We start from the raw sequence: 14,374 nt of genomic DNA, 5'->3' as shown, positions 1-14,374 counted from the left end.
CTGTGTATTCTTGCCACCTCTTCTTAATCTCATCTGCTTCTGTTAGGTCCCTGCCTTCTTTGTCCTTTATCATGCCCGTCTTTGCACAAAACGTTCCCTTGAGATCTCCGATTTTCTTGAAGAGATCTCTAGTCTTTCCCATTCTGTCGTTTTCCTCGATTTCTTTGCATTGTTCATTTAAGAAGGCCTTCTTGTCTCTCCTTGCTCTTCTCTGGAACTCTGCATTCATTTGGATATATCTTCCCCTTTCTTCCTTGCTTTTCACTTCCCTTCTTTCCTCAGCTACTTGTAAAGCCTCATCAGACAGCCACTTGGCTTTCTTGCATTTCTTTTTCTTTGGGATGGATTTCGTTGCTGCCTCCTGAACAATGTTACGGACCTCCGTCCATAGTTCCTCAAGTACTCTGTCTATCAGGTCTAATCCCTGAAATCTATTCCTCACCTCCACTGTATATTCATCAGGGATATGATTTAGGTCATACCTGAATGGTTTAGTGGTTTTCCCTACATTCTTCAATTTAAGCCGAAATTTTGCAAGAAGCAGCTCATGATCTGAGCCACAGTCAGCTCCAGGTCTTGTTTTGACTGACTGTATAGAGCTTCTCCATCTTTGGCTGCAAAGGACATAATCAATCTGATTTCGATATTGACCATCTGGTGATGTCCATGTGTAGAGTCATCTCTTGTGCTGTTGGAAAAGAGTGTTTGCTATTGTCAGCGTGTTCTCTTGGCAAAACTCTATTAGCTTTTGTCCTGCTTCATTTTGTACACCAAGGCCATGCCTGCCTGTTATCCCGGTGATTTCTTGACTTCCTACTTTAGCATTCCAATCCCTTATGATGAAGAGGACATCTTTTTTTGGTGTTAGTTCTAGAAGGTGTTGTAGGTCTTCATAGAACCGATCAACCTCAGCCTCTTCGGCCTCAGTGGTTGGGGCATAGACATGAATTACTGTGATGTTGAATGGTTTGCCTTGGAGTCGTACTGAAATCATTCTATCGTTTTTGAGATTGTACCCCAGTACTGCTTGTCCCACCCTTTTGTTGACTATGAGTGCTATTCCATTTCTTCTAAGGGATTCTTGCCCACAGTAGTAGATATGATGGTCACCTGAATTAAATTCACCCATGCTTGTCCATTTTAGTTCGCTGATTCTCAAGATGTCGATGTTCAGTCTTGCCATCTCATGTTTGACCACCTCCAGCTTACCTTGATTCATAGATCTTACATTCCAGGTTTCTAAACAATATTGTTCTTTACAGCATCAGATTTTCTTTTCACCACCAGACACATCCACAGCTGAGTGTCCTTTTGGCTTTGGCCCAGCCGCTTCATTCTTTCTGGCGCTACTTGGAAATACCTTCTGCTCTTCCCCAGTAGTATATTGGACACCTTCCGACCTGAGGGGCTCATCTTCCGGCGTCATATCTTTTAGCCTTGTGATACGTTCCATGGGGTTTTCTTGGCAAGAATACTGGAGTGGGTTGCCATTTCCTTCTCCAGTGGACCACATTTTGTCAGAACTCTCTGCCATGACCTGTCTGTCTTGGGTGGCCTGCACGGCATAGCTTATGGCTTCACTGAGTTACGCAAGCCCCTTCGCCACAACAAGGCAGTGATCAAAGTAATGCCTGTTTTGACCCTTAGCAAATTATTCTTGCAAGATCTTCCTATTGAACAAGCTAAAATTTCCCCTCACAATGGGGAATGAGACCACTACTTCTTGTCATGTGACACAGGAATATCCATGTACTGTTACTTTTTATGCTGCCCTTCCTTACAGTTTAAAACAGCATTTTATCCTCAGCCTTGAATGAAGAATTAAGCCAAGGCAGAAGTAATGAGCTTCACAGCAAAGCTTTAAATGCTCACGCTGCCACACAGTACATTCAGGGCCAAGCTATATGTTTACCGCATAGCATGCAGCTTCACCTTTTGATTTTCTTTGAACTCTACAGGTGCAGTGAGGCATTTGGGGGAGTTGCCGCATACAGGAAGGGGAGGCTTATGCCTTCTCTCCCTGGCTGCAACACCCCCTGGCTCTCAAAAAACACATCCCCACTAGTGATAGGTCACTTGTGCCTGTAGAAATTAAAGAAAATAAGAAGGTAAAGCTGCTTGCTAAGCCATAAGTGCAACGTGTAGTTTGTCCCTCAGCTCTAAGTTAAAGAAAATTCTAAAAGGAGCCCAGGACAAAAGACAGGATAGGTCCCCTCACAGATTACACTATATCATGACTCCTCATTCCATACCGGGGCTAATCAGTAGGTAGACTGGGGCCTACTGGTAGATTACTGTGTGATTTCCAGTACAGGATTTCTGATTCCCAATATATTAACAATGGGAATGGCAAAATGAATCCACCCCACACACACACACGCACGATAATTTATACTGCTGAAATGAAGACAGCCTGGGGTAATCAAGAGTGAATTTTGGTGTGGAAGGACTGTAAGTTCTTTTCAGTCCTGGTACTCGAAACATTTTCCCGGGCTCAGAATTCTTTAGGTTTATGTCTTTCACATCAGGCTCCAGTTGGTAGATCTCAGGATTCTAGCATGAAAACAAAGTAGATTCTGAAAGCCTGAAGTTTTATTGCCCTTGTTCTTTATCAGTCATCATTATATTGAGGATTTTAGCCCTGTTTTTCAAGAGTAAGGCCCTAGATCAGATGTTCACAAAATGTAAACTGACTTGTCTAAATGTATGATTGGTCCATCACCAGGATTACATTACCTTGGCTCTCCTTCTTGTTCAGGCACTTCCTCCTCCTCTTCTTCACTTCCACTATACTCATATTCAGTTTCATCTGTTGGGAGTGGGAGAGGATAGTAGTCATGACAACAATTCTCTTAAAGTTTAAACACAGATTCAATACAGCATGTAAGAATTCTATGCAAAAGTTGTTTTATTAGTAGAATTATCTGGAAAGCTGATAAAATAGAGAATTTCAGCATTAATTTAGAATCTTCCATTATAATGTAAAAAAAGGTCACTGACACTCTTCCCAGTGAATTTTAAAGAGTCTGCTTTAGATACTCATGCCAACTGTTCATACTTGGGAGACAGCCATCATTGTGTGCCTTCATTCTCAAAAGAAAAATATTTTGCTGCTGAGTGTACAATACCTCTCACTTTACTGAGGAGTATGGAATGGGTATATTTCAAACCAAATGTGTTAAAACCAGACATTCAACTTAAAATTTTAGATGCACAATATTACCATTAAGATTTTTCCTACCCTACTCTTCAAAGGACTCTTGATCCTCTCTCAAAATTACCGTTTCAGTGCTTGGATTCTAGCATGAGCAGGGGGTTGGACTCGATGATCTTATAGGCCCCTTCCAAACCTACTATTCTATGACTGGGACAGGACAAAGATAAATATTCCAAAGTGTTATTTCAGGTGCAACCAGTGCAATTTTTGACACTCTGTAGCTAAACAGCAGGCTGCTATGCCATATCATAAGAAGCTTTTGCCATTCCTTTCCATTTCAAAAGTAGTTGCCATGTGGTGTGAGCAGTGGATACTGCTGCTCAGGAAACATGCTCAAGGTGTATTGGGCATGCAGAATTAGTTGCGTGCTCTTTGGATCTTAATCAAAATATTTCTAAATCCTCAAAGCGGCAAGATTTAGTAATACTGAGTTTTTATACATTCTTTAAATGCATGTACTCATCTTGCCTTGTGAGAAATTGCCAGGTACAAATTGAATGCAATGGTGAGTGTTAACAGACCATACCATCACAAAACAACAAATTCCTTAGAATGGTGTGATACAAAATAAAATCCTTCCAACACCATTGAGACTTATGACTACGCAAAGTCTTCAATATATCTGGACTCAACTGAGTCACTAATTTACTAATTATATATAGATATATAATATCTATATCTTAAATAATATATATACATTATTTATATCACACACACACTCTCTACTCTGAATGCCAGTTGATCTTTGACAGCAGAGATAACAGCAAGATCATTCCAGCTCTTGTCATCAGGCAGAGGACAAGGGCCACTGGGTTGCTGCATAATTTCCATAACAGCAAAATCACCAAGTCCCAACTACATGCCTGTTTACTCCTCACTTTTGGTGTTGTCAAACTGATCTCCACCCTTTACTTTCTCCTTCTACTCCGTTTCCCTTGTATGCTCTATTTTAGATCAGGGTGGGCAAAAGGTAGATCTCTGGATTTTTTGGACTTCAACTCCCAGAAGCCACTGCCAGAATGGCCAGTGGTCAGGAATGCTGGGAGCTGAAGTCCAAAACATCTGGAGATCTACTTTCAGCCTACCCATTTTAGATTGTAAATCAGACCTTGTGTCTGATATTGTTTTATGTACAGCACCCAGTTAATGTAGGTGCTCTAAAACCAGCAATACTACTACTATACACACACACACACACACACACACACACACACAAATGTGGCTGTAGTTTAAAATGATCACATACCCTTCTCTCCTCTCTTCTTCCTGGTTCTGTCTATATGATCTTTAAGCTGGATTCGGACTTGCCTTTCATTTGGCTGATCACGTATAAATGGATGTTTTAAAAGCTGCTCTGTAGAAGGTCGTTGCATATAGTTCTTCACTAAACAGCCCTCTATAAAACTAAAGAACTTTTTTGACCTAAGCAAAAATAAACCACACACATTCAAGTCATTTGGTAAGATAGGCGTACTTGGTAAGAGTCCCTTGTATCCTAAAAATTGGCAGGAGCAAATTCTGATAAACAAATATGGCAAAGTCGCAAAATGTAACAGTAAACGTGAGGACCATTACTTCACAAACTATAGCAAATTATGGTTGTATATACCTGGATAAGTGAAGGAACATTAAGAATTTTATGGGAATAAGTCACAAAAATAATTATTTCATTTTTCTGACTCAATATTAAATGCTAACAACAGTGCTACACGTATTTATAGAATAATCCTTCTACCAGTAGATGGTAAAGAAAGCAATAAGGGCCTGATTCAAATGGAGCTCATTTTTGTGAGGAAGTAACTGAGCCCCTGTTTCAGGCAACCAATTAATATTGCTCTTGTACCTTAGGCAAAAACAACAATAAAATCATTTCATTTCTTTAAAGGAATAAAAACTATAATTATTTATATGGTCTTATGTAAAACAAGTATTTCAACCATCAGCACAGAAAGCCCACACTTTTGAGCTGGAGTCATCTTGATGGTCTCAGTGGCTGTCAAATAATCGATAAAAATGTATTTAGGCCAAGAAAGACGTTCAAAATCGGTAATCCAAATTTCAGAGGAACAGGTGAATCTACTGCACTCAAAGCAATTTACTTCCTGGATCAGTCTGAAAAGCAAAACAGGCTTAGAGCTGTTTCTCATATTAGTTTTGTATAAAATGAAGTCATTATAAAGTGAACATACCACATAAATATTCTGTGGGAAATATTGTGGTAAGAAACTGTATTTTCCTAATCAGACTGAGCATGGAAAATTAGGTTGGTCTAACATGTAGTTAATGCCAGGAATTGTTCAAACAATGTACAGGCACCATTTGAAATTTAGTACCTTCAGAAGCAATGGAAAAAATCAGCCCTCTATCAGAAGGAATTTGGTGTGAAAGTTGGACTATGCCCTTTTCATGCAGTTTTTATACATTACTGTGTCCAAGAAATGCATAGCTACTTCTTTATAATCCAGTTCAGATTATCAAACAACCCATGGTTAAAAAACTATGGGCTGTTTGTGAATGTGTGGGAGCAAGTGAGGTGGGTCCTACCTGCTTCTGCTTTGCTAAACAACCCAGGAATTTTCCTGGGTTGTTCACCATAATATTCAAACTCAGAATTCTGGGTTATTGGGGGAGAAACAACCCAAAAAATTTAACCCATGGTTTGTTCTTGGGTTAAAATACTGGGTTGTTTCTCCTTCAACAATCGAGAGTTCCAGAGCCAGATTAGGATGTCACAGCAAACGAAGAGGAAAGTGGAAGCAGCCGAGCGGGTAGGAGCCAGCATGCTTGCTTGCTTCTGACCAGTCACAAAAAACCACGGTTAATAAACCATGGGTTGTTTGAGCACCTGAACAAGGTCACAGTCTCAATCTAGGTAAATACATACATGCTGTGATAAATCATCAATACATAATGATTATTGTGGAATAGCGTTTGCTAACTAAAGCAATGGAATTAGTTTTGTTAAGGAGCAGCATAACTGGCTTGGTAGGATTACCGATTTATCTAACAGGACTTCAGAACCAATATAGTATATAGGGTGAATGTGTTGGGTTGGGATATTAACAATTGAGCATTGGGCAGGTATAACTCTGCACAGGGTCAAACTATATTACGTTAACTGCATAGTGTGTAGCTCAGGATAATCTTTTATTTTACTGTAGAGTAAATGTGAATGGCCTCAATTCAGATTGGGACAATTGTCCACCAGGAGGGGAAGTTAAACTCTTCCCCCATTGTAATATTCCCACCGTCCCCAGCCTGCCCCCCCAGCCCCTCCCCCCGGAGGTGTTAAGAAAAAGGAAAAAAGCTTCCATTGACACTGATGGAGACTTTTCTCTTTATTTAACCGGTGGGAGGGGGTTTTCAGGGTACAAATGGGTGGGGGCAATTAATGTACCATTTAGTTTGACCCTTAGCCAAACTGGATTACTGGGTGTGGATTAAAACATATGCCACACACACTGCTCTAAACTTATTAAAGGAAAGCAGGATCTAAATGTGGCGACTGAACATTCAATATCATACATTTTTCATTTCATCACCTAAAACATGAAGGTAGTATTTTCAATATGAGATGAAAAATTATCAAACAATTACTTATATCAGTACTGAGGGCTTTATCCAACAATTCTGTGTGTCTTAAAAAAAAAAAAAACCCTCTGCATATACACATTTCTCAGTGAAAATTATGCATAAGAATAGCTCTCCTCAAAAACATTCTAGTAGAGTTAATTAATCTCTCTCAGTTAGTGAAGGGCAACCAAACTATCCATCTTTTACAATTATTACAGTGAACGTCTTCATGAATTTTAACATACACCTTCAATATGAAAGCTAGGAGTCAGTGGCATTGTCCTGCTTCCTTGTTATACTTCTGTCAGAAATTAAGGCCTATATGGGGGATAAAAATTGACATTTTCACTTTCAGCAGCTGCACAATTTGTCAGCTTAATATGATGCTGTCAAAAGTAATGCCTCTTTTTCATCCTATGTCTCTGAGCATAAGTCTTATTTAGCGACAAGTAGAAATAATAAATACACTTCTGATTTTGGGCTTTGATTCAGTGACAGGAGACTGATTTCAGCCAGCTGAAAATTATTTTCAGGTCTGTGGAAATAACACAGACTACCCTGTGGAAGAGAAAATGCTATGTCATAACAAAAAAAATTCTGAATTGAAAAGAAAACAAACTGAAGTAGCAACCACATACCATTTCTTGGATTTTAGTCGTGGAGGAGGGTTTCTGGGAATAAGGAATAGGGCTCTCATTGGATGCATGTCACAGAGAGCTAGAAATAAAAAAGGTATTGCATAGTTGATGCTCAATTTTATCATTACTGCTGATAGAATGTCTACAGGTATTTCACAACTCCAAATGGCAAATGGTGAGACTATGAGTGACTACAAAAACATTAGCAAGCACTAATATTCATGACACCTCTTAAACTGAGGGCGAGTCAAATCTCTGTCTCTCTCTCTCTTTCACACACACACAGGGAGACACACACACACACGACTGTAACATGACCCCTGAGAGTCCATCTGTTTCAAAAATGCCAAAGATCTGAGAATGAAATTGTCATTTCATAGAACCCATAGAAACTAGAGATGAAAAAAGATTTAAGACCCATTTTTTTGGCAAGGTTGTCATTACAGATTTTCCTTTTCAGTATTGCCTTGTAACATTTTGTATGCATATACTACAGCATATCTGTTCCAAGATCAAATGTCTCTCTCATCAGAAAGCTTATATGGATTCAATAATTCTGTATTACACGGTTTCTTCTATTGCTTTGTTTCTATTGCCTTTGCACAACCACAACCACTGCAAAGTAATGCTTTGGCACAGTAATCTGGCAAATAGCACTACTATATATAGCATTTTATATTTTTGCTGCTGGAGGGGGTTGGTCAGAAACCCAAAAAAACAAATTCATCATTGTGTTTTCAGAAATCTCAAGTGTACGTTTAGATTACGAGGAGTATGTCAAAATACAGGTTTCAAAGTAAAATCAGGCCAATAGAAAATGGATACATATCACTTACGGGGAGCGCCTTCTGCCATCTCTATGGCTGTAATGCCGCATGACCAAAGGTCACTCTACAAAGAGAGACCATATGTTAGCAAACATATTATCCATTTTCCCTTCTCAGTCACTTACAATTTCTGATGTGCTACATATGGAAGACCAGAATTGCATCAACCTAGTGTTTTTAAAATTTGCTTATTTTCTTTACAGCTTGCCATGGAGGGGGAAAATATGCATTATCTAGCTGTGAACACATATACACTAAAAATTAAACTGAGTTATTAAGAACTCTTTAGCATCTCTGCAGGCAGTTTTATATTGCCAAATGCAGTCTTTACCATTTCAAAGGAATTTTCTGTTTTTTAAATGATTGCATATATTTTTATTTTTTCTCCATGAATACCCCACTGAAAACATACACATTCTCCCCTCACCATACCCCCTAGGAAAAAAAAACCACATGGTTCTTCTCTCCCCCTCCCTCCCCCCGCCTCCCAACTGGCTATAACATTACTGGAAATTTTACATCTATCAAAAGCCATTTGCTATCAACCTTTTTGCTACTTTGTGAAGCTCTGAACATGTAATTATTTAGAAACCAAAACTGAATTGACTGGCATTGACACCAACAGGAAAGGAAAGACTGAACAAATTGAATCTGTTGGGAGAGGTCATCTTATAAAATATGCATTTGAAGAGGGAGACTCAGAAACATTACTCTAGAGAGGTCACAGCCCTTTAACCATATGTTGCTTATTTTTTTCTAAAATAAACATAAGAATGAATTTCTGATTACAGGAAGCAAGAATATGGAGGTGCTACTGCTCTTCAGTGGACCAGTTGTCCAACGCTCCAGGCCCTAAGAATTCCAGCAATATTTGTGAATGATGATTCCATTAAAAGAAAATGTTTTCAAGACATCTTGCCGATTTGAGACAATTCAACACTCCGTTGTTCCTAGAAGAGACAATTATATCTCTCTGACTAGCAACAGACAGGAGATGACAACTTCTGAGCGGAGACAGACTTTGATGAACCAGAAGAGATTTATTTGATGGCAACTGATGGACAATATGACATCAGAGAAGACATCTCTCTTCGTTGCAGGACTACCAAGGCAACTTGAAACTCGTAGCATGGTCTATGGCATAATTAATCCACTTCAGCAAGAAGCAACTGTTTCTGAAAGTCAAGGTCAGATCGCTTTTCTTTTATGAGATCTACCAGGTAATCCATAACGCAATACAGAAAAATTATTGAATCTAATCAGGTGCATGAATTTCTGGTGAGGACACACCAAGAGATTATCAGACTCTGCACCTTAAGAAGAAAATATCATGGCAACTATGCCTCAATTCTCCCACAATCATAATGACATTTGTTTCCATGCAAATGCAAACTTCATCATACACTCTGCCATGTTAGTGGGCTAGATAAAGACCATAGCTTCATTATCACAACAAACATCTCCCCCTCTCTTGCAAGTGTGGTGGTCGTAACCCTTCTCCCAAGCTTGCAGCTCTTCTTCCAGGACTAACTCACCAAGGCCAATCAGAGACCCAGGGCAGGGATGGAGGAGAAGAGAAGAGGTTGATCCATCCATCTATCCTGAGCCTTCCACAGCAGGAACACACATTACGTGTTGCATAAACTTTTGATAAACTCAAGTGTTACTCCACTTGCCCCGTTTCTCTAAACTGAACTAAATCACCAAGTTAGAACCCATCTATCCAACTGTAACTTGACTATTAAGGTGTTCTGTTCACAACCTAGAATTAAGCACAAATGCCAGGCACCATCCATTCCTAGAGGCCTAACTGCAAGGAATGGAACAAGCACCATGAGAAGTTGCTACCTATGGAAAGTTAGCACATTAGGGGGAAGTTCTCTTTGACAGTTACTACTTTATTATGCTGACGTATCCAAACATGTGATTCCTCTCTCTCTCTCTCCCACACACACACGCACACACACACACCTGCAGTCATAAGTGATACAATTCTGGAAGAACTATGCCATGTGTTATTTCTGCAATCTTGATGTAGCCCAAAGTAAACCAATCACATCAGAGAAGTAGCAGGGGAAAATTGCATATCCATCCCATGCTCTTCTCTACTTCTCTATTAGGAATCTACTCCTAATCTTAGGGATTAGGTAACTCATTTTACCTAATCCCTAAAGAAGTTCCCTTTCCACCCCTACATTACTTCCTCTTTTTCCCCTCTCTTTTATAAGGCAACCATTCACAAATGAAATGATAATTATTCTTTCCAAAACCATTCTTTCTCTAATGCTGTCCTTCTCTCTCTCTCTCTCTCTCTCTCTCTCTCACACACACACACACACACACTCAAATTAACCATCCTTCAACAGAACACTATGATATACTGAAGAAAATAGCATCTAGCATCTAGATGCAAGATCTAATTCTCAAAGGCAATGAAGGTTTTCAATTTCCTCAACTGGCTCTGACTTTATTTAAACTAATGCTTTGCTTCTAGCATTCAAGGTTTTAAATATTTTATTCTTTCTTCTCCTTGTGGTTGCCTAAAAACAAGCTAAGAGGTGCTTAGAGATCTCCAAAAAGCTACTTTAAAAGAAACCTAGCTTTAAGGAACAGGGAGGAGACATATTCCAAGAACAACAATATCATTTAATAGAGATAGCCCTTGCAATTTGATGTTTGTTGTTGCTATGGACATTCATGTGAAAAATCAAACAAGAATAAAGTATATTGTCACAAACTTCTCCTAAGATGGGTTTCAGATGACCACCTAAACCAAGGTATAAGGTAACTGGGAAGGAGGCACAAATGAATGTCAGGCTTCCATCTCCTTCCCCTCTGTATGTAAAGGGAGAAAGCATCCTATTTCATTTTAGAACAAACCACAGTTTCATGTTATGTCCGAACTCAAGGAACCGTACTTCTTCCCAGACAACATCTGGGGGGACACAGGATTGTTCAGTTAGTGGGCTCCAAGAGTAGAAACAGGGCTCTAACCTTGGAACCCAGAAACCACGCTCCCTGCCTCCTCCCCCTCATAGCCAGTGCAGTTGTGGCTACATCTCCGTGGCTACATCTCCATGCTTGGAAACAGAGTGAGGAGACAAGAAAAGGGGGCATTCCTAGGGACAGGGCAGGGAGGAGAGAAAACGACATCTCCTATGGCCACCCCAGCCTCCTTCTCCTCCCTAGCGGACTGTCCTATTATGCAGGGAAGAGAGAGGAGGGGCAGTGCATGAACCAGAGGGTCTTTGTGGCTTGGGGCTCCTGGTTTAGGTGATCATCTGAAACAAGCCTATGCCTGTAATAAGTTCTTGCCTTAGGTATGACATAGCTTTTCATATGGTAACTAAGGGCACCTTCATTTTTTCCTAAACCAAAAGAATTCCATAAATAAAACAGAAGTATCAACTTTGACTGCACATGTATTTATTTCACTGTGTGTGCACACAAGTGCTGGTAAGTTGCACGTACACACACACACACACACACACACACGTACACACACAAATATACATACATGTACAGGGAAGGTTTTAAGCTCAGTGGTCAAGCATATGATTTGCATACAGAAGGCCCTAGGTTCAATCCCTGGCATCTCCAGGTTGTAGAGCTGGAAAAGACTCCTGTCTGAAACCCTGGAGAGCCAATGCCAATCAGTGTAGACAATACTGAAATAGATGGGACTATGTGCATTAATTTTTCTGGTAATACTGTGCCTGCCTGCTACTTTACTTAATCAACTGAAGAAGAAAATTTGTTTAGAAAACAGAAAAAGTTAAGACTTTCCCATAGAGCATTAATGATAAATAAAGAAATCATGTACACAACTCACAGCCAGTACAACAGTAAATACATCTTAACTACTATGTTAATATTTCTCTTACTCTGTAGTCATATGTAGCATCTGGATTTTCATCACAGGCAATAACTTCTGGGGCCATCCAGTAAGGCGTTCCAATAAAAGTATTTCTTCTACCAACTGTCCTATCCAGCTGAGCACTAACACCAAAATCCACTACATTAAGAATAGGAAAACAATCAGAACACACTGAAATTAGTTCTTCAAAATTACTGTAACATAAATAGACGTGCAGGCATGATTCACATGTAACAAGCTTATACAATTCAGGCAATCAATTAAAATGAATGTTGAGACAGATGGAGCCTTCATGCCCCATTAATAATGTACTCAAACTCATCTGTACAGCATAATATTCAACTCTTTAGTACTTCTCACCTGTTTTCCAGCAAGAAATTTCTCATTAAAATGTAGTGTCCTTATTAACAAATAGCTGCAAAGAACACTGTCCATCCAGGCAACTGTCCTATCAAGCTACAAATACAATCCCTGGTATTTTAGTTTTTTTAAGACGGGAAGGATGATCATATAAGGGCCACTTCACACATTCATTTCTCTGCGATTCAGAGATTGTAGTACAAGTTCTTTTTGGCAGTACGAACATTCACTGGACAGCCAATGCACACATCCTCTTTACCTATTACCAGACACAAATACCACCTCCCCAATAATCTTTATGTTGGAAAATACAGTGTAAAGTGCCTTAATGACAGATAAGAAATAAAGGAACTAAATAGAGATTGAGTAGGATCAAAACACAAATGCCACGCTGAAATCCAGAAATGAATCAGTGTCCTTAAATGAAGGGAGGAAACATTTAGCTATTTAGTTATGCCACAAATAGTATTTGTGGGCCCTTCTTTTGAAGACCTGACACCAACATGGGCTGAAACTAGATAGTGGAATTCCCTTCTCAGGGAGATTCACCTAGTGCCAACATTACCATCTTATGGATGGCAGATTAAGTCCATCACCTTTGCCCAAGCTTCTCATATTAACTAGCAGTGTTGTTTCATTAGCAATGCTATTTATATTTTATTGTTGCTTTTATCGCTTTAACTGAAGTTTGCTAGCCTCTTGAAATCTGTATACATCATTACTAGCTAGCAATAATTTTAATTGTTCAAGTTATCCCTCTCCTCTGCAGCCAGATAACAAACACTACATCATGCTATCACTTGTATGGAAGAACAGCAACAGCAGAGACCATACCAAAAGAAAGTGAGTAGATTGGAGTAATTAACTTACCCAGTTTCACCTCTGCATTTTCTGTTAACAATACATTCTGCCCTTTAATATCCCGATGAATCACATGATGGGCATGAAGATGGGCCAATCCCTGCATTAAAAAAAAGGCAGATCATAGGGTCTTTCCCCCCTTCATGTTAGAAACTATATAGAGTCCTTAACTATATTTCAGTGCAATTCCATAACCCAGGCACCTTAGAATCCTTTTTGTCCAATGTAATTTAATATGTCCAATGTAGTTCACCTGTATGATACAGACTTTAAATAAGGAAAGTTGTAAAGGATTGATCACTCATTTTACATTGGTGAAATAGAACAGCTGTGCTTCACAGTATCTTTTCAGTATACGTAACATTTCTAAAACATACCTGATGAGAACGAATCTTATAAGGCAAAAATGTAATATGACAATGAAATCAACCCACCCCAGAACTGGGTGGGGAAGTACTGGAAGGTAGAAAAAGCAGAGCAAAGTACTTTTGCCAGGAACAGAGAATGCTTATCTGTACAAGAAAATGCTAGAAAGCAACGAAATATTCAGCTTAGGAAAGGAGTGGTTAAGAAGAAATATAACATAAGGAGTAATTAGGAAAACTTGTTTACCACTTTTATATACTAGTGCTGTGTGTTACTATTTGCCTTGAGCCTCCAGAGAAGGATGCAAACTAGATGCAACAAATTTAAATCACGGTAACATTGAGTTATTCCTCCAAATTCTAGATGCCTTGTTTTTCTTTTAGCTTGCACTGTTACACAGATAAGCAAATATAACACTCTATTCTATATAGATGGTGACTTTAAATATCACAAAATGTGCTGGGGGGTGGGGAGAGGAGAACAGGAAGTACAAGTGGTTTCTGCTTCCTGTTCTCTGAAGTTCTTTGTAATGCCTGAAGTGTTACTTAATTATTTCATCTTGTAGAGAAATGCATATGCTGGCTTTCCATTGGAAGATTTTACTTCTTACTGTGTGGGAGGTGGCAGCAGGGGACTAGGAGCGGTGGGCAGTGAG

The 14,374-nt window shown here is 39.3% G+C and overlaps 1 protein-coding gene across 2 annotated transcripts in view; it reads right to left on the bottom strand.

Moving 5' to 3' along the window:
* Positions 1-14,374, bottom strand: part of MAP4K4 (mitogen-activated protein kinase kinase kinase kinase 4) — a 179,940-nt gene that overhangs the window by 58,705 nt on the left and 106,861 nt on the right. For both annotated transcript variants that reach the window (XM_084844424.1, XM_084844426.1), the window contains exons 6-11: positions 13,363-13,453; positions 12,140-12,270; positions 8,265-8,319; positions 7,429-7,507; positions 4,464-4,639; positions 2,737-2,809 (exon numbers count right to left, since the gene is read on the bottom strand). In XM_084844424.1, coding sequence (XP_084700550.1) covers positions 2,737-2,809; positions 4,464-4,639; positions 7,429-7,507; positions 8,265-8,319; positions 12,140-12,270; positions 13,363-13,453 — 605 coding nt within the window. The remainder of the gene's footprint in view (positions 1-2,736; positions 2,810-4,463; positions 4,640-7,428; positions 7,508-8,264; positions 8,320-12,139; positions 12,271-13,362; positions 13,454-14,374) is intronic.

This window comes from Heloderma suspectum, chromosome 3, assembly GCF_057233095.1.
Source record: "Heloderma suspectum isolate Gila_16-S chromosome 3, 16-S_ref, whole genome shotgun sequence".
Taxonomy (NCBI): Eukaryota; Metazoa; Chordata; class Lepidosauria; order Squamata; family Helodermatidae; genus Heloderma; species Heloderma suspectum.
Note: the sequence above shows the minus strand (reverse complement) of the source record. Positions and strands in the feature narration are given on the sequence as shown.